The following is a 20,728-nucleotide window of genomic DNA, read 5'->3' as shown; positions in this document are numbered from 1 at the left end:
GGGGGACCCATTGCCCCCCTCCCTGGCCCCACACCCATGAGCGGCGGGTGGGGGACCTTAATATAAAGCCTTCCATCCCCTGCAATTAGGCTCAGAGCACTCTGGTTTGTTTAAGCCAACCAATCAGAGTGCTCTGACAGGTAAATGAAGAGACTGACAGGTAAGTCTCTACATTTACCTGTCACAGCACTCTAATTGGTTGGATTGAAATCCAACCAGAGTTTTCTGTGTAATTTTACACAGCGTGGGAAAGTTCTTTAGAATTTTCCCATGCTGTGTAATTTGACTCATAACAATACTCAGATTGGTTGCTTTCAATCAACCAATCAGAGAGTTATGAGTCAAATTACACAGCATGGTAACATTTTCATTTAGGGCCCCCACCTGCTGCTATGGGGTTGGGGCCGTTGGGGGCAATAGGTCCCCCCCTATTATTTGTTAGGACCCCCACTCGCCGCTCAGGGGTGGGGGCCGGGGGGAGGTCAATAGGTTCCCCCTCTTATTGTTATTTAGGACCCTCATCCACCGCTCAAGAGTGGGGGCTGGGGGGGAGAACAATAGGTCCCCACTTCAGTTTAATAGCCCCCACTTGCTCGGCACAGGTGTGGGCTCGGGAGGGGGGATACTAGGGTTTTTGTTTTGTTTTTTAACAGTGAGCAGCCATAGGCTGCACACTTTTTAGTAGGCATGTCCCTACTCGCGGTATAGCGAGTAGGGGCAGAATTTACTAATACTAAGTAATGTTTACTTAGTATTAGAAAAGTTGTCTGAAAGACCAATTTAGGTCTTTCAGCCTTTTGGTAGATAGCTCCCTGATACCATGGGGATTAGGGTGCTATCTACTAAGAGGCTGCAAGATGCAGTCGTAGCTCAAATAGGATCAGAGTTTCATTCATTCTAATAAAATTTAGAACAAAGTCCCAAATTGCATCCTAACACGAATGAACAAACTGTTCTCATCCATTCTGTTAGGAGGAAATTCTGTAGTTTCGCCGGTGTTCTGTCTAAGTGACAGGACGTTCGGGAATACTGACATGAAGCATCGCAAGATCACGGATCAAAGGTGAGAATTGTGGGAAAATTTCTCTGACCACCGGAAATAAAGTACACTCCTCCGCTGGTCAAAACTGGTCATGGCGTAGGAAACCTCCAGAAGAGGTCTTAATTTTTAAAGAAAACTAGAGCAGACAGGAAGAAATGAAGAACAGATCCTGACAGAGGGAGAGAAGAAGAATTGATTGGGGAAAGGTAAGTTCGGCAGGACAGTGCCGCTTTAAGGACAAATTTGGAAGAATGGCTGATTCAGAGAATTATTCCATTTCGACTATTTAGCGTTTAAATGTGAAATTCACTCGAAGTCTGGACAATTCTCACGATAGTAAATAACCCTTTCAGAGCCAGCTCTATTTTCAGTTTGGCCATTTTGGGCTAAAATTTGAAATTCACTTTGAATTTACAACAATTCACATTCTAGTCACACAGGAGTAGGCGATCTTTGGCACTCCATAGGTCGTGTGGACTACATCTCCCAGAATGCTCTTACAAACACAATGCTGCCAAAGCATCAGCAAGTTGTAGTCCACAATATCTGGAGTGTCAACCGGCGCCTACCCCTTTTCTTGTGAATAACCCTGCAAGAGGCTTTAGGCGAGGGTCATTTAGCCTTCACTTATTTTCTGTTTCACTTTGTGGTGGGAAAGGCCATTTTTGTGAAAGTAAAATTAGTTCTCATCCCAAGCTCCAGAGGGAGCTGCTGCTACAGATTTCTCTATAAATTCCACTAATTGTAAAAGAAAGTTATTTTTTCTCAATGTGCAAATAGAATTTGTGCACACGCAACATTATTAAATTTGACAGTCAAGTACAGAAAGAAGCTTTTGAGGTCCTTTGCTACCAGCACCCGAAAGGGAGTTTAAATAGTATTTTTGGGGGGTGTATGACTGTCAGTGTGTCTGTCACTGTGTGGCTGTCTGTCAGTGAGTGAGAGTGAGTGTGTGTGTGTGTGTTTTTTTTTTTTTTTTTTTTTTTTTTTTCTGTTTTAAATATTTTTATTAAAGTCGCAATTAATTGTGAGCAGGCATATTACGGATTCATAGAAATAACATTCGTTTGCCTGCGCAGAGGCATAAATATCAGAATAGACAGGCATTAAAGTAAATGTATTGTTTCTAAACTTTGCGAGAGAAAGAAAAAGAAAAAAAAAAAAATGCCATACGCTGTCAATCAGTATTTTTACGCATTTTGCTAACCGTAAATTCCTCCTAATCATGCCTGGTCGTGTGAGGCTCCTATGGCATATGGTATTGAAGGTATCCTATGGTTGCCTGTGTAGGGGCCAATAATTCTCAGCTATCATGTCATATTGTAGGTTAAACTTATAGTAACTTATAGTAAGTTATCTAGGTCTCAGACCAAGCGTGAGAGAGGTGTATATTGGCGCTGCATGTCGACCATTGTAACTATACGTAGGCCAGTAGTAGCTTTTATCTGGTTAATTATTCAGGCAACAGTTAAAAAATGCATGCTTGCAGGATCCAGTATGCAATTAGTAAGGACCATAAACTTAGCATTAGGTCCTGGCTGCCTGGTCCGGGTCTTGTCAATCTATTATGCGTAGTTACAATCCAATCAAACATATTAACTAGTATGTTACGCTAGCTGTTAGTTTATAAGCTAGTAACAGTAAACTTTAGCCTCCGTCAATGCATTTTAACATTACTAAGCAAAACAATTTATGCATTTTCTGCTGATAACTAGGCATTCATTTTCTGTATCGGTATGCATATCTAAAGGCTGCGTCTAGCACTCATATTGTTAGAAACTGTGTGACATAAAAAGCGAATGGTCTATATCTAACAGGCACATGAATCAGAACTATGTGAATTATGTCCTCATAGATGGTAATGCTGTATATCTAAACCATGGAGATTGACACTCGTCGTGGACCATTGTGGGAGTTTATACGTGTCTCCCAACGTGATTTCTCTGTGTCGCCTTATGGTTGGCGTCCAGGGCGCGCCTCCTAGGTATAGCTCGTTAGATAAGTTCCAGGCTTGATGTCTGAGGCCTATAAAACCCCTCCTGAGGTTACTGTGTCTGGCCGACTGTGTGGGAGTGATGTCATGCATGGCCCTTGTGAGCGTGCAAAGCAGTCGGGTCGCCCATGCAGGTCAGGGATCTCCCAGCGCTCCCCGCCTCCCTGGCTGTCAGGTCCCGGCCGGACCCCAGCTCGGCCCAGGCCACCCCCCGGTAGCATCTCAGTCCAGTGGGCACTCGGGGGCAACATGGGCGGTTGCGGTCCCCCCACCCAAAGAGTCCACACTCCCAGTGTCCCCTGCACCTCCCCCGTACCTCCAATGCCCCGGTGGGTCCACAACCCACTCCATATGTCTCTCCCATCTCCGGCCACTTCTGCTGAGCAGGGGCTGCACAGCCCCTCAGCCACCGGTCCGCCGGAGGCGCGCACCACCAGCTCCGCCGGGCTCACAGTGGTGGGGACATGTTCCTCCGGGTGCCCAACTCATCCGGAGGTGGAGCGATCATGGCAGCGGCTCCTGGGCCGCCCGGGCGGTCCACCCGCGGCCCCGACCCCCACAGGTCAAGCGGCGGGCGTCGGGTCTCCCCACAAACACGGGACCGCCGTCTCCCTCTTCACACTGCTGGCGGGTCCCATCTTAACAGCCTCTGCCAGTGTAGGGGAGCAGCACATGTGCCGGTTGGAAGCTCCTGCCTCGGCGTGTGCGGTCCCCATGTGGCCGGGATTACCCCCACCGGCCGGGGGGGGGAAACGGGGCCGTGCCCCGAGCCGGTGCTGCCCTCCATGGCAGTGTGTGTCTCCGGCATGTGTGCCTCTTGGTGCAATCCTCCCAATTTGCCGGGACTCGTGTATGCAGTGTCGTTGCTTATGGAGGCAGGTAGGCCGGGTATGTCTGTTTCCTCGCTCCCGGTGCGCTCGGTACATGTTTGGTATCGATCCGGAGCTGAGGTAGTTCTCTTCTCGATTCTGGGTGAATGCCCGGCCCTATGGGCCATGTTCAATCAGTTTTAATGCCTTTCTTTGTGGCTTTGGCTCGGAGCCCTGTTAGTTTGCCGCCATGCGGCTCGGCGGCCCGGCCCCGCCCCCCCGTGTGTGTGTGTTTTGTCAGTGAATATGTGATTAGTGTCTGTGAGGGCACCTGTGTGTCTGAATGAGTGTGTGTGTGTCTGTCTATCAGTGTGTGTCTGTGAGTGAGTGTCTGTCAGTGAATGTGTGTGTGTGTGTGTCTGAGTGATTGTGTATGCCTCTTAGTGTGTGTGCCTGCGTCATTGTGTGTGTATGTCAGTGATTGTGTGTATGTCAGTGAGTCAGTGATTGTTTGTGTCAAATCAGTGTGTGTATGTCAGTGTATCTGAGAGTGTGTCTGTCAGTCAAAGTGTGTGTTAGTCGTTTAACAGGAAGAGGTCTGGCATTGACAGGAAGGGGTGGGGCAAATGTAAATAAGGGGGTCCCCGACTTCCGTCATGCCTAGGGCAGCACAGATGCTAAATACATCACTAGGGGTGGGGAGCCATTGGAGGACCAGTAAAAGACTTGTTTAAAACCAGACCTCATTTACGCTGTGGCCTAATGTGCATGGACAAGATGAGAAACTTTGAGTCTGGGTAACTATCAGGGCAGAACTTTCACTTTTGGGGTCTTTACATCTTTTACAGCGATTCCCCAGTCACAAGTCCAGGAGAAGAAGGAAGAGGTAGATATATTCACATGGACCTCTTACTCCCCAGTGTTAATATCTTCCTCATTCAGGTCTTTAACACCTGGTAACATCATCGGTCATCAGCGAAAGAGTAAGAATACCAAGCGGGGATCTACTACAAAGATTACAAATGTTCCGTACATGATCTTGCCACGAGCATTACTTACACATCACGTGCTACAGAATTTGTTGGCGCTGTTAAATATCAATATGAAGAATAATAATCATGCATTTTCCCATCAGTCATTGTGATCAGTCCTTCATGGGACAAAGTATCATGTCTATATTCTGATTGTCTCCGAATTTCGTTGAAAGCTCACCAGTGTCATAATGACTTTTTTTGATAAATATTGTATCTTTAAGTGACAGTACCACTTCAATTAAAAAACAGGGACTGGTCAAAATCTCATGTGTTTTTCCCTCGCAAGACAGATCTGTGCCCACAGGAGGAATATCACTAACTGTTCCAGACCAGACAGCAAGATACATACTGTAATCTACTGTATTCACATTAGATAGGCAGATAGGAACTTTGTCGCAAAACATTTCCCTGCTTGGTAACAATAAACAAAGACACGTTTTTGTACATTGATATCCTGTTACACAAACTAAAGAATGTTTTGTTTCGGTGATAAAAGGCATTCTTTTTCATGACTAAGGCCCTTTCATGTATCACCCAGTGATTCATGTTATCATTTCATATATAATGCTGATGTCACAGCCATAACACCTAAGGTGTCACACACCTACCTGACTAGGCAGTCTGTTTACTTCCCGGATGGGAGGGGAACACAGCAAATACCTCACACAGAACATTAGTAATCATGTTACTGGCTAATTGATAGAAGGATAAAATAAGTCGGTTTTTTTTATTATTGTAAGGCTTTTTATAATGAATTATTTATGCCTACAAATTAGTACATTAAGGAACGGAAGACTATGAAGAAAGCTACCCACTTAAAGAAACACTCTTGGCACCATAACAACTTAATCAGATTGACGTTGTTATGGTCAAGAAAGGGGTGGATCCAATGGGGGGGGGGGGGCACCAGGGCAAGTGCCCTCCCTCCCCAAAAGCCAAGCCAAGGCTGTCAGAATCTCCTCCCACCTGGCCCTTGGAGCTACTCAAGCGCTGGCCCAAAGAGGGGGCTGCATGGCCAGCTGGTGGGGAGATCAAATATTTCCTTCACCTGCCAGGCCTCCTGAGAATGAGGGCTGTACCACGCTCTCCCTCCTCTAACAGTGTCAGAGCATTACCACAGATTACCACGGAAATGATCTGGTACTTGACTACTGACCCAAATACCAAAACCCAATAACGACATGACACCTGATTGTTGGGTAAGGGCAACGGCCACAGCTTTATTAAACTTTTACACAGCCAGCATTTCCACCTGTCAGCTGTTGGGGTGACTACCCAACAGACAGATACTTCAAGTCTTTATCCAGAGTTCGTACAGCCTGCCTTCGGCCATCAGCCCTAGCAGGCTGCGACTCCCCAAATCCTTTCCGTGCATTACGTGCGCTGGCCAGGAACTCCGCCATAGCTGTGACAAAACAAGAACAGAAACAAACAACACCACAAGCCAAAAAACAACACATAGCATGGGAAAATTGGGGAGGGCGGGCAGGAAACTGTTCCAGACTGCTCCTTCTGCACTGGTGAGTCCCACCCCTCTGCTCTCCTTCTTATATCCCACCATATAGGCAACAATGTATCTTTTATATGCCCACCCCCTAACTGCAGGGCAGCAGTCATGCCTCCCCTTCCTTGCAGTCCAGGGGATATCTTTTCCAGGCCACAGGCGGAAGAAGCATTCTGCACCCACTGGGGGTGCAGACAATGCAGCACATCTCCCACAGGACCACCAGGTCATTATTCCCCCAATTGTCGCCCCTATGCTTTACTACAGCCCTAAGCCCCTATAACAGCCTCTATCCGCCCCTATTACAGCCCTTATAACCCCACCGCAGCCTGTATCCCCCATTTGATGCAACAGTTGCTGAATTGCCACTTAGAGAATTATAGTTACATCTCAGTTGCTTACTCTTATCTTGCTGCTATTTAGTGTCATTTTAATTGTATTTTCTAGTATTGTATTGTGTTATTTTTGTGCTTATTTGCTGGTGTTACTGTTTAGTGACCACTGCTCTTCATTTTAGTAAAAATAAAAGATATATATTATTGGAGACTTGCATTTTTGCTATATGTTATTACTTATTATTTTCTTATTATTGTTTATATATATATATATATATTTCAGGGTTATTTACAGAATATACATGAGCAACTTTTATTTTAGATATAGTGGCTTATTCATTAAATATTGAATTGCAGTACGTTAAAATGGAATTGAAAAAAAATTCTAAAATAGCCATCTGTAAAAAACTAACAAATAGTCACAGCATGTCTATTTTAGCCTTAATTCAGTTTTCAATTCATTACAATTTGGCGTTTAATTACTCCAACCACCATGACAACTTAACTTAAAGGACCACTCTAGGCACCCAGACCACTTCAGCTTAATGAAGTGGTCTGGGTGCCAGGTACCTCTAGGACAGGGGTAGGCAACCTTTTAGCAACACTGTGCCGTTATAGGATTGTGATGTCCCTAGGCATGCCGGTCCTATTTAATTTTTTTTTTTTTTAAATCGAGGTGTGTATGCTGCCGTATTCTGCTTGTTATTTTTACTGTAATTGCTTTGTATCGTTGTATTTGTGCATATTTGCAGGGCCTTCTTTAATATTGACTGGACCCTGGGCAAATCATTTGCTTGGGGCCCCCTGGTCCCTGCTCCCCCTCCCCAGGCATGCAATCACGTCCTCCACCTCAGCGCAGTGGCGGACCTAAAGTAGAGAGGTGCAAGAATTTTTTGGGGTCTCCCTGTTGCACGGGTGATTAAAAGGTAGATCCCCATCTGTCGTGCAACTCCAGAATGCATTGACAGCTGGGGCTCTACCATTTACCCATGTTTACAGGTCTGTACTTTGCACTAAGCAGTTTTTGTGTGTTAGAATGTAAACAGGTTTTTGTATGGAATATGTTTGTATGTGGTGTTGGCGTGATTGCAAGCATGTATTTGTGTAGTGTTGGTTTTTGAATGCAGGGGTGTATTTACATATAATTTTGGTGTGTAACACAGACGTGTTTGTACGTAGTGTTGAAATTTGAATGCAGGGGTGTATTTGTGTGTAGTGTTAGTGTGTGTATGCTGAGATGTATGCACATATACACACACACACAGATATATACACACTGAAATGCGCGCACACACACACAGATATACACACAGATATACTGACACACACAGACATGCTGACATACAAACATACTGACACACACACAGATATACTGACACAGATATACTGACACACATCCTGACACAGAGAGATGCTGACACACACACACACACACACACACAGATATACTGACACACAAAGACATAAGCCCCTCTCCAATCTGCCTACTCTTCTTTCCCGTGCGCTCCTCTCTTTGTAGGAGGAAGTGATGCGTGGCCGTCACTTCCTCCCAGCCTGCTGCCGAAAAGCAAGGTGCCCGCTTGCGCTGTTAAAGCGCCTCAGCGTGCGACCGGGCCCCTGCTGACAGAAGCCCACCGGGTGGTCCTTTGTGCATGGGCCACCCGGTGGGCCTCCTTAGTGTGTGGGTTACCGGCCAGAGAGTTAGAAATAGTTGAGGCCAGCAGGGCTCCCGGTGCAGCTGGCCAGTTTGCCCCGCGTTAAAGACGGCCCTGCGTATATGAGCTATTACATTGTATATGTTCATGAGTAGTTTATGGTATTGTGTATGATACATATGAATTTGGGCAGTGTATGGGGGCTGCTTGTGGAATTGTGTGTGTGTGTGTGTGTGGATGGATATGTCACAGTGTGTGGGGGGGGGCTGTTTGGGGTATTGCATTTGGGCTTGTGTGCATGTATGTGGATTGTTAGTGGTGTTTCATTTGTGCGGATTGTGTGTGGGCTGTCCGTATTATTTGTATCAGGGGAGGGTTATTCTGCATTTCTGTGTATATCTAGCAGTGTGGGTGGCTTCCAGTGGGGACTAGGCCGGCCAGGTACAGGTCAAGGACAACTGCAACAGCAACTGCGAGCTGCTCTACTACAGTGTGGATTCCTATTCACAAGTGCTGGGAGGAAGTGATCTGAGATAACTACCTCTACGTGCTGCAATACATAAATTGAGCATTGTCCTTCACCACCTTTTCGGATTAGCAGATATCTGAAGTTTTACTGGGACTCCTGATAGGCCAGAGCCTGTTTGGCTCTAGCAGCCTTGAGTGCCGTGCAAAGACACCTCGAGTGCCGCGCATGGCACTAGTGCCGTAGGTTGCCTACCCCTGCTCTAGGATTAACCCTTTTTTTTTATAAACATAGCAGTTTCAGAGAAACTGCTATGTTTATAATGAGGGTTAATCCAGCCTCCAAATCCTCTAGTGGCTGTCTCATTGACAGCCGCTAGAGGCGCTTGCGTGCTTCTCACTGTGAAAATCACAGTGAGAGCACGCAAGCGTCCATAGGAAAGCATTGTAAATGCTTTCCTATGTGACCGGCTGAATGCGAGCGCGGCTCCTGCCGCGCATGCGCATTCAGCCGATGACGTCGCGATCAAGATGGAGAGGAGGAGGAAAGCTCCCCGCCCGGCGCTGGAAAAAGAGGTAAGTTTAACCCCTTCCTCTCTCCAGAGCCCGGCGGGAGGGGGTCCCTGAGGGTGGGGGCACCCTCAGGGTACTCTAGTGCCAGGAAAACGAGTAGGTTTTCCTGGCACTAGAGTGGTCCTTTAACCCCTTAAGGACACATGACGTGTGTGACACGTCATGATTCCCTTTTATTCCAGAAGTTTGGTCCTTAAGGGGTTAAAGGACCACTATAGTGCCAGGAAAACATACTCGTTTTCCTGGCTCTATAGGGTCCTTGGGTCCCCCTCACCCTCTGGGTCCCCCTCCCGCCGGGCTCTAGGGGGAGGAAAGGGTTAATCCCTTACCTTTTTTCCAGCGCCGGGCTCCCTCAGCGCTGGGGACTCTCCTCCTCCTTTCCTGTCATCGACTGAATGCGCATGCGCGGCACGAGCCGCGCGCATTCAGCCAGTCTCATAGGAAAGCATTCTCAATGCTTTCCTATGGACGCTGGCGTCTTCTCACTGTGAAAATCACAGTGAGAAGCGCGGAAGCGCCTCTAGCGGCTGTCAATGAGACAGCCACTAGAGGCTGGTTAACCCATTTGTAAACATAGCAGTTTCTCTGAAACTGCTATGTTTACAGCAGAAAGGGTTAATCCTAGAGGGACCTGGCACCATTAAGCTGAAGTGGTCTGGGTGCCTATAGTGGTCCTTTAAGTGATTTGCACGCACTTGTGTGCCTGGGAATAGTTACACCCATGGCACACGTGACTTAGGCAGCCCGGGACCCTGGGCAGTCAGTGCACATGCTGTTCCCAGCAACAAACCATTGCACACGAGATATAAACATCTAAGTAAAAATCAAATGTGTGTGTGTTTGTGTGGATATCCAGGTGTGAGCATGAATGTTTGTTAATGTATAGATTGAAGCGTGTGCGTGTATGATGTCTGTGTGTATACGAATATGTGTGTGTATAAATGTGTTTATGTAATTTCCCTAACAAAATGTTTGTGTATATATAAATTTGAGCGTTTGTGTCTTTGATGTCTGTGTGCGAGTATAAGAATGTGCGTATAAATGTGTATATGTCATTTCTCTAACAAAAGGGTTTTCAGGGCAGTGCAGAGTGACACACTCAAAACATTCTACAGGTGGCAGAATGCCAACATCCACAAGTGCCCTGGGTGACATAGGTACACTTCTGTTTAGAACAATTCATACTTGGAGAACAATTTGCTGAAAGGATTGCCCTACATTTAATTAACTGCTGTAATTAAGTCTGTTGGTAAATATAACCTGATTAATGATGTCATTCTTTGAGATTGATTCACTTTCCTAATTACGGTAATAATATCAACAGTTATTGCACTGAACTAAGCCTGATTTAGTTACTGTCCCCCCCTTTCTGTGATTGTAGGAACTTATTTACTAAACACTAAATTGTGGTGTAGAAAACTGCCAGTGATCCAATGCTGGCACTATTTAGTTGGTATTTAAAGCCTGCATACCTCAGAGACAGGGTAATCGGTTAACAGGGAAAATAAATCACAAGCTCCTTTCTCCCCTTCATACGTGGAGTCCATGCTTTAGAGCAACCTTTTAACACCCGCTGACCGTCAAAAATAAGAGAAATATTTTGCGGACCGGCGTCAGCCAGAAAGAAAAAACAGTTAGTATACGTGGGGGGTGCAGTGTGTGTGTGTGCACAGTATATTTTGAAAAACATGAGTGGTCGATATGGGAGGAAAACGTCAGACGAAATTTGAATATACAATCATGACCTTTACCTGATCAGGTGAGTGTTAATAAATTATAGGTAGAATATTGATTGAAAAACCAAAGCAAAGAAGAAATGAGAGATATATTTATCGACACATAATTTATTATATATATTTTCAATATGTACATATATATCATCTATTATCGAAATAATGTTATTGTTCTTATTTTGTCAATAAGTTATTTTTTAATTTATGAATTGATTGTTTTGAAAAATTATTGAAAATGTGTTAATAAAAAAATATTTGAAAAGAAATTGAATTGAAGGATTAGTGAGGTAGGACTGACTTAGTATATATAGGAAGAGGGGACCAGAGAGCGAAAAATATATGTGAGTGGAGGTAGGACTAGGAGGCAATGAGCGTACCTCCCAGCATTTCAAACAGAGAAGAACACTTCAATTACACATTTTAGGCGACTTACTAATAATATATGCTTCTCAAATGTAATTTAGAAAAAGAACAATGTACCTTATTTACACAGACTGATTTCTAAACACATTTATTTTAGTATAAAGACATATTACTGGGAGTATTATGGCCATGGAGCTCTGTTATACACTCAGACACACCAACAATATGGAACTCCTAGAAAACAGGGACATTTGGATAGAAAAGTCAGACAGATGGGTGCAAAGTATGGACTGTCCTAACTAAATAGGGAGACTTGGGAGATATGAGTATAGGACGTGGTGGTTAGTGAGTAGTGTAGGAGAAGTGAAGTAATGTGGCACTAAGTGTAGGTAGAGAAGACTGAGTGCAGAAGGGATTTAGTAAGTGGATGAAAGGATTCACTCAGTGCAGGGGACAGTGAGTGGAGGAGGGACTCACTCAGTGGAGGGGGCAGTAAGTGGAGGAGGGACTCACTCAGTGCAGGGGGCACTCAGTGCAGGGGACAGTAAGTGGAGGAGGCACTCAGTGCAGGGGACAGTAAGTGGAGGAGGGACTCACTCAGTGGAGGGGGCACTCAGTGCAGGGGACAGTAAGTGGAGGAGGGACTCACTCAGTGCAGGGGGCAGACAGTGAGTGGAGGAGGGACTCACTCAGTGCAGGGGACAGTAAGTGGAGGAGGGACTCACTCAGTGCAGGGGGCAGACAGTGAGTGGAGGAGGGACTCACTCAGTGCAGGGGACAGTAAGTGGAGGAGGGACTCACTCAGTGCAGGGGGCAGACAGTGAGTGGAGGAGGGACTCACTCAGTGCAGGGGACAGTAAGTGGAGGAGGGACTCACTCAGTGCAGGGGGCAGTGAGTAGAGGAGGGACTCAGTGAGTGGAGGAGGGACTCCCTCAGTGGAGAAGACACTCACTGAGTGCAGGGAGCAGTGAGAATGAAGTACAGGAAGCACAGAGTGGAGGGGGAGGGGCTGAGTAAATTAGCAGAAGATGGAGGCAGGGTGGGCGGGGCAGTGCTGGTGGCTGAGCGGAGGGGGCGGGGCCATGTTAAGGTTGTAAGGAGTGGGCGTGTTTATATTAGTAGCTGGGAGGAAGAGGGGGGCGGGGCACTGTTATCAGATGGGCGGAAAGGCGCGTTGGTGCCAGGGAGTACAGGCGTGGCAGTTATTGCTTGTTAAAGGAGAGGCGGGGCCGTGTGTCTGACTTGGAGGAGGGGTGTGGTCGTATTAGTGATGGGCGGTGCCGTTACCAGACTGGAATTATGGGCGGTGCCGCTGCCTGGCTGTGGAAGTGGGCGGGGCCGTGTCGCTGGCTGTGGGCGGGGCCATGTCGCTGGCTGTGGGCGTGGCCGTGTCGCTGGCTGGGCGGGGCCGTGTTTCTCCCAGTCAGTCGGTCACACAGTGACGGGTCGCTCCCGGGATCACACCGCCCGCGCTCCCCATGGATTAGTCGGAGTTACAGGGAGCTGAGTACCGGAGGAGGAGGTCGGGACAGGAAGTGTGTTTCCCTGGGAGCGCGGACCCCTCAGGAGTCACCATGAAGAAGCAGTTTAATCGCATGAGGCAGCTGGCCAACCAGACCGTGGGGAGGTGAGAGCTGCCGGGAACACAGCTGGCTTCAGCAACTCTCTGTATTACCACCGCTTACTGGGCACACCCTCCCTGTCTGCACTACTCCTTCACAGAGTCTGGCAGGGGGACCCCCACACACAGCCCCATACAGGGGACCTACCTGGTGACCCCCACATACTGCCCCATACAGGGGACCTACCTGGTGACCCCCACATACTGCCCCATACAGGGGACCTACCTGGTGACCCCCCACATACTGCCCCATACAGGGGACCTACCTGGTGACCCCCACATACAGCCCCATACAGGGGACCTACCTGGTGACCCCCACATACAGCCCCATACAGGGGACCTACCTGGTGACCCCCACACACAGCCCCATACAGGGGACCTACCTGGTGACCCCCCCACACAGCCCCATACAGGGGACCTACCTGGTGACCCCCCACATACAGCCCCATACATGGGACCTACCTGGTGACCCCCCCCCCACACAGCCCCATACAGGGGACCTACCTGGTGACCCCCCCCACACAGCCCCATACAGGGGACCTACCTGGTGACCCCCACACACAGCCCCATACAGGGGACCTACCTGGTGACCCCCACACACAGCCCCATACAGGGGACCTACCTGGTGACCCCCACACACAGCCCCATACAGGGGACCTACCTGGTGACCCCCACACACAGCCCCATACAGGGGACCTACCTGGTGACCCCCACACACAGCCCCATACAGGGGACCTACCTGGTGACCCCCACACACAGCCCCATACAGGGGACCTACCTGGTGACCCCCACACACAGCCCCATACAGGGGACCTACCTGGTGACCCCCACACACAGCCCCATACAGGGGACCTACCTGGTGACCCCCACACACAGCCCCATACAGGGGACCTACCTGGTGACCCCCACACAGCCCCATACAGGGGACCTACCTGGTGACCCCCACATACAGCCCCATACAGGGGACCAACCTGGTGACCCCCACATACAGCCCAGTCCTGGGGACCTACCTGGTGACCCCTACATACAGCCCAGTCGTAGGGACCTACCTTTCTGCTATCCTGTCCCAGGGCCTCTTACAGAGTTTTATTCTCCATAAATCCTTCACCTCTGCTTTTTTTTTTTTTTTTCTCATTCACTGTCACAGATCCAGTGTTTCCAGTCCTCCTTTTATACTTCATCTAACTAGTTATACTTTGTGTCATTGTTACTGTGCTATTACACTATCTTACCACCTCTGCAGTCCTTTCCTGCTCTGGCCATCTGTCTGTAGGGATCATCCTTCTATTAACCCCCGAATCTTTGTACAATATATTCCTCTTCTTTATCCAAGCTTCTCTCCACCCCTCTTTATTAATTCATTTTCTCTGTCTATGTCTTCACTCCCTTTTATTCCCCAATCCTCTCTTACCCCTTCAATCCCCTTCTAATTATCCATATTCCCCTCCACACGCGTCTCTCACTTATTTTCCCAATTCCTCTCTCCTTGCGTTTTAGTTTGTTTCCCACAATACAGCCTCTCCTTTCCTATCCCACCTCTTCCTTGTTCCTGCACACATTGGCTCATTAGATCATCTTGCTTCTTTACCTGTCTCGGCCCCTAATTCATACTGGTAAAACTACATTTGACAAGATAAATCATTACAAGTGTCCTGTTTGTAAGATCCACTACCCTGATCATGATTTTTAAGCAACCCACTATTCTCATGCATGCTACATGTCTTCGACAAATCTAATTTCTGTGTGTATAATTGTAGAGCAGTCATACAGGGCTTGTACAATTTAATACTAAAAAACAGGGCTAAAAATATTCTGCTAATTCAGTCATTGTGCTCTAAAGTTTGGAATTATTTGGTAACTTCCCCACAATTCCAATTTTAAACAATAAAAGTTAAAAAGGTTGTTCACTAAAATGTAAACATCAATTTCTAGGCCAACATAGCTGAACTGAAGACATGGCTTACTTGGAGAATTTTTCCAGTTTCACTTTGTGGCCTCAAATGAGAAATTCACTTTAAAATCTCGACAACATTAACATTGGTGAATACCCCTGTGGATTGCTGAGTTTGCAAACGTTAGGTCAGATTAGTCATCTGTTTTGGCCTAAATATAGAACCCTAGCTGTTGACGCAGCATACATAGCAGTTTAGTAAATACGTCCTAGGAAAGTGCTAGCTCTCCGCTTCTGTGTTTTTCTAAATGTTGTACATAAACCTTTATATTTTAGTGTATTATAATCTTGCCATGTATTGGTTGCTCAGTGTAATATACCATAACGAACTGTATAACGTATGCCCAAACATGGAACCGTCTATAAATCTAAAATGTTTTTATAACAAATACTTTTTGGAGAACTAGGCTTTACATATGGTAAAGTATGACTGTGCGATTCATTCACCAAATAGCGAATTGTAGTGTATTGAAATACCCATTCCTAAATTTAGCCCAAAATAGCCGATATAGAGAAATTATCCAGCCCCGCTATACTCACAGATCGATTAGTTTAGCCTAGTTTTTATTTTGGTACAGTATATTGTTTGGTAAATATGCCCCTCTGTACTGCAACGTTGACACCAATGCTTTCGCTGTAAAGTAAATGCGGTGTGTCACTTTTTTTTTAATAAATTGAGAGTATAGTTCATTGGTTGCCCACCTTGGCTTGGCACTGGAAATTGTTTATGTCCCCATGATACCCCAGCCCAAAAATGTATGTAACCCATTGTACAGCGCTATGGAATTTGCTGGCGCTATATAAATAATAAAATAATAGTCTGTATATTTATATAAAGCAATGTAGCATCAACTAACAACGTTTCTGTTTGTGCAAGCTTACCGTTTTTATGCAGAAGTGGTATGGACTTCTATTGAGAAGCACTGACTTGTATTCACCTGTGTAAGCAAGTTAGAAACCACTTCTGTCATGTAACCAGCTATTTGGAAAACCACAGCTCCCAGAATCCCACTATACTAAAGTTTTTAAACCCTGGGAAAATATTTTGTTTTGCTGCACTGATTGGCTCATGCATGGTGCAGGCTATTTTAAAAGGAGAGACATTTTTAGCTACACCAAACAATGATTTGTTAACCTCTTTTTTGCTGGGCAGGACTTTATAGCATGCAATGGGGCGATACTTTCAGTGTGTTTGGGCTCTGAAAACAAGTGCAATAACCATAGACACCAGTGGTATCAGAAGGTGCATTCCATTGGGGATTAATTTAACTTTATTGTTCAGCACTTCTTTTCAGATTGCCTATAATAAAAAAAAACTTCATATCTGAAAAATTTTAGTTAGAAAAAGAGATGTAACAGTTATTTTCCTTATGTTTATTTAGAAATATATATAATGATTGTGCCAGCTGTTATCAACTCTGTACAGAGACTATTGGCCTCTTATCAGTGTAGGCTAGAAATGCAATTTATGGAATGTTAATTAAATGTTTATTTTGTCTCTATAAACACGGGAGCGCTTGATGAAGTTTAGCAACTAAACAATGGTCTGTGTTGACTGCAAATGATTCATAAAATTTAGGTGTTAAATATCCAAGTTAGGAAAATAACCAGCCGCCCTGCTGAGTTTTGCATTTTGTCACAGCTCTGCTAATTGGCTTGCATTTTTCACATTGTTTGCCGACTCCTCACAAGTCACTGTTTTAATAAATAGAGAACAAAGCGTTGTTTTTTTGTTAAACCATTCAAAGATGGTATAATAATATTGGTATGGGTGCTTCAGTGGCCAGTTTATATTTTAGTATTTTAGATTTATATATTACTCTTTGTGTGTTAAATTTACCGGTAATTGACTGGTTATTTTATAACAGAACTGGTGTTTACATATTTTATCTATGAACATGTCACCAGTTGTCTCCTGTAGTCCACTCATTAATTCTTATCGCAATACAGTGAGGAGATGTGTAGGCTGTGAGCTTGCTGCTGGACTTGCGCGTCCATCTGTGAACCGGCTCCATTTTGTTTACAGCCAGCCCTCTTGCAGATTCCCAAAGCATGGTCCTTTTTGTCCTTCGCAGTAGATGTCTTGCTACAAAGGTTTCTGTCTATCCCTGTTTCTTTTCTTGAGAAAAAGTTTAAAAGAAACTAATTTTAGCCTTGGTTCCTAAAGTAGGCATGATAGGTCACAGTCCCTCTATAAATAAACCAAGGTAATTCTTGATCCATTTGGCCATAGAGACTCTGTTTAGACCCAATTCTGAATATTCCAGGTTCAACCCCAGCTGACTTGGATCACTCTTGAGTTCGACATACACCATGTACATAGAGAATCCAGTTTATTGTAGTTTAAATAATCATATAAAGCTGTCTGATAAATACATGTTTAAACCTTAGAGATGCCTGTTCTAATTCTACCGTTGTTCCACCTGAGGTTAATGATAGCATTCATGGGAAATTTAATCTCAATGAATAACTTCAATATTGAGGCTTTATAAAATCCAACCTTTAATTGACAATATATATATATAATATATTTTTACGTATACTATGGTTACTTCTTTCACGGCTTAAAATGTTAACTTGCTTTAGAAGCGTTTTTCTCCTACTAAGGGCCGGACTGGGACAAAATTCAGTCCAGGCATTTAGAGACTGCAATGGCCCAAGAGGGTTCATATTGTGTCATAACCAGTGACATTCGTGCCTTGGGGCTGCTTGGTGTGGGGAGGGGGGGGCATGGGGCTGCTTGGTGTGGGGAGGGGGGGGCATGGGGCTGCTTGGTGTGGGGAGGGGGGGGCATGGGGCTGCTTGGTGTGGGGAGGGGGGGGGCATGGGGCTGCTTGGTGTGGGGAGGGGGGGGCATGGGGCTGCTTGGTGTGGGGAGGGGGGGGCATGGGGCTGCTTGGTGTGGGGAGGGGGGGCATGGGGCTGCTTGGTGTGGGGAGGGGGGGGCATGGGGCTGCTTGGTGTGGGGAGGGGGGGGCATGGGGCTGCTTGGTGTGGGGAGGGGGGGGCATGGGGCTGCTTGGTGTGGGGAGGGGGGGGCATGGGGCTGCTTGGTGTGGGGAGGGGGGGGCATGGGGCTGCTTGGTGTGGGGAGGGGGGGGCATGGGGCTGCTTGGTGTGGGGAGGGGGGGGCATGGGGCTGCTTGGTGTGGGGAGGGGGGGGCATGGGGCTGCTTGGTGTGGGGAGGGGGGGGCATGGGGCTGCTTGGTGTGGGGAGGGGGGGGGGCATGGGGCTGCTTGGTGTGGGGAGGGGGGGGCATGGGGCTGCTTGGTGTGGGGAGGGGGGGCATGGGGCTGCTTGGTGTGGGGAGGGGGGGGCATGGGGCTGCTTGGTGTGGGGAGGGGGGCATGGGGCTGCTTGGTGTGGGGAGGGGGGGCATGGGGCTGCTTGGTGTGGGGAGGGGGGGCATGGGGCTGCTTGGTGTGGGGAGGGGGGCATGGGGCTGCTTGGTGTGGGGAGGGGGGCATGGGGCTGCTTGGTGTGGGGATGGGGGGGCCATGGGGCTGCTTGGTGTGGGGATGGGGGGGCCATGGGGCTGCTTGGTGTGGGGATGGGGGGGCCATGGGGCTGCTTGGTGTGGGGATGGGGGGGCCATGGGGCTGCTTGGTGTGGGGATGGGGGGGCCATGGGGCTGCTTGGTGTGGGGATGGGGGGGCCATGGGGCTGCTTGGTGTGGGGATGGGGGGGCCATGGGGCTGCTTGGTGTGGGGATGGGGGGGCCATGGGGCTGCTTGGTGTGGGGATGGGGGGGCCATGGGGCTGCTTGGTGTGGGGAGGGGGGGGGCATGGGGCTGCTTGGTGTGGGGAGGGGGGGGGGGCATGGGGCTGCTTGGTGTGGGGAGGGGGGGGGCATGGGGCTGCTTGGTGTGGGGAGGGGGGGGGCATGGGGCTGCCTGGTGTGGGAAGGGGGACATGGGGTTGCCTGGTGTGGGAAGGGGGACATGGGGTTGCCTGGTGTGGGAAGGGGGACATGGGGTTGCCTGGTGTGGGAAGGGGGACATGGGGTTGCCTGGTGTGGGAAGGGGGACATGGGGTTGCCTGGTGTGGGAAGGGGGACATGGGGTTGCCTGGTGTGGGAAGGGGGACATGGGGTTGCCTGGTGTGGGAAGGGGGACATGGGGCTGCTGTGGGGACACGGGCTGTTGGGTGAGAGATTGTTTGTTTCGTGGGGGATGCTGCGGGGTAGACAGTGGCTGCTGGGTTGGGGGGGCAGATGCTGCTGTGTGAGAGGGGGTGACAGGGGATTCTGGGTATGATAGGAGACGTGGGGTTGCAGGGTGATAGGAGGACATGAGGCAAAAAAACAACTTGTATTTATAATTCATTACTAAAAAAAATAAAAAAGTACAGTTTACTCCCCCATCCCTCTTTCTTACCTTGATCCTTGGCATGAGAGGATACTCAGGAGTAATTATTTCCCGGCTGGTCCAGTGGAATAAGTTTTTGGTCTATACCCCTTGACAGGTGTAGACCATGTGCACAGGGCACTGTGCGTCAGTATGCAGGCTGGTGAGAGAGATCTTTGATCTCCCCACCGCACAGAGCTCCCTCTATGAGCCAGGCAGGTCAGGCAGCACCAGCCCTAAAGGGACCGGTCGGTCGGGGAGATCCCTAGATCTCCCCGGTCAGCCTCGGCCTTTGGCCATCGCGTTTGCCCGATGGCAAGTCCGGGCCAGCTCCCACTGTGTAAATTGAACAAAGTGATTTAACTACTAAATGGAGCATTGAGCAGCGAAACTGCAGGGGCTTGATCTATACACCAAAACTGTTTAATTACGTAAAGTTGTTTTGGTGCCTACAGGGTCCCATTAACTAAGCAGGTGATATAGTGTAGTATATACTAGTATAGTGTATATACTATGACTAAATACTATATACTATCGCACTATTTTGCTTGTTGGAGAGATTAGAAGATCTCCATAGACTTTCATTATCCATATGTTTTTATTAGAGGGATTAGACCCAGGATGTTTGTTCTTTTTTATAGTTTATTATTTTTGGGTTTGTGTGTGACATAGCTGCTGCAATACATGTCAGTTGTTGCCAGTGTTCTCCACACCGATGTCAGATGAAAATTTACCACATTGTTCCAGGCAAGTTTTAAAGTTGGAAAAGAAATCTATAGATATCCAACACCTTATAATAAAATGCCAGTGAAGTGAAACTATGTATAATACCCTCCTGTACACTTTAATCTGTAGAAATCTCGGGATTCCTCCGAATCTTCTATTAATCAAAAGAAACAAAACGGAAATCTACAGATATAAAAAAATACAGAAAGCACACAGTGGAACCATGGGTCTGGATCTGTCCCGTTTGTTTTAATGAAGTCTAACTTAAAGCTTTAGAAATGCGAAAATAAAATAGACAAAAGAAGGTACATAAAACGATATGCACTGCGTCAGCAGAGATCTCCTCCCAGAGCAGGAAGAAGCTCCACCAATCAGGAGTCTCTCATTCAGGTCCATGTGATCCGATCTTACGCAGGAAACTTGCCCAACATATTTTTGTTTTATTTTTCTTCAAATTTAGTACATCCCACAGCTGCATTTCGTTCACAAGGTCTGAGGAGTGGAACTGATGAATAAACTGATAGCAGGGTTATCACTGGATGTCTACAGCTTTCTCCTGTGCCATATGCACAGGT

The 20,728-nt window shown here is 47.3% G+C and overlaps 1 protein-coding gene across 5 annotated transcripts in view; it reads left to right on the top strand.

The window, feature by feature from the left end:
* The first annotated feature begins 12,900 nt into the window (after positions 1-12,900).
* ARHGAP17 (Rho GTPase activating protein 17) overlaps positions 12,901-20,728 on the top strand; it is a 95,001-nt gene continuing 87,173 nt past the window's right edge. For 4 of the 5 annotated variants that reach the window (XR_010085211.1, XM_063430508.1, XM_063430506.1 and 1 more), the window contains exon 1: positions 12,901-13,134. Coding sequence is in view for 4 of the 5 variants with exons in the window: in XM_063430508.1 (XP_063286578.1) it covers positions 13,082-13,134 (53 nt within the window). In the remaining variant the exon portion in view is untranslated. The remainder of the gene's footprint in view (positions 13,135-20,728) is intronic. The other variant, XM_063430505.1, reaches the window with a different exon arrangement.

The sequence above is a fragment of the Pelobates fuscus genome, chromosome 8 (genome assembly GCF_036172605.1).
Source record: "Pelobates fuscus isolate aPelFus1 chromosome 8, aPelFus1.pri, whole genome shotgun sequence".
Taxonomy (NCBI): Eukaryota; Metazoa; Chordata; class Amphibia; order Anura; family Pelobatidae; genus Pelobates; species Pelobates fuscus.
The sequence above is the reverse complement of the archived record's forward strand: the minus strand, read 5'-3'. Positions and strand labels throughout refer to the sequence as shown.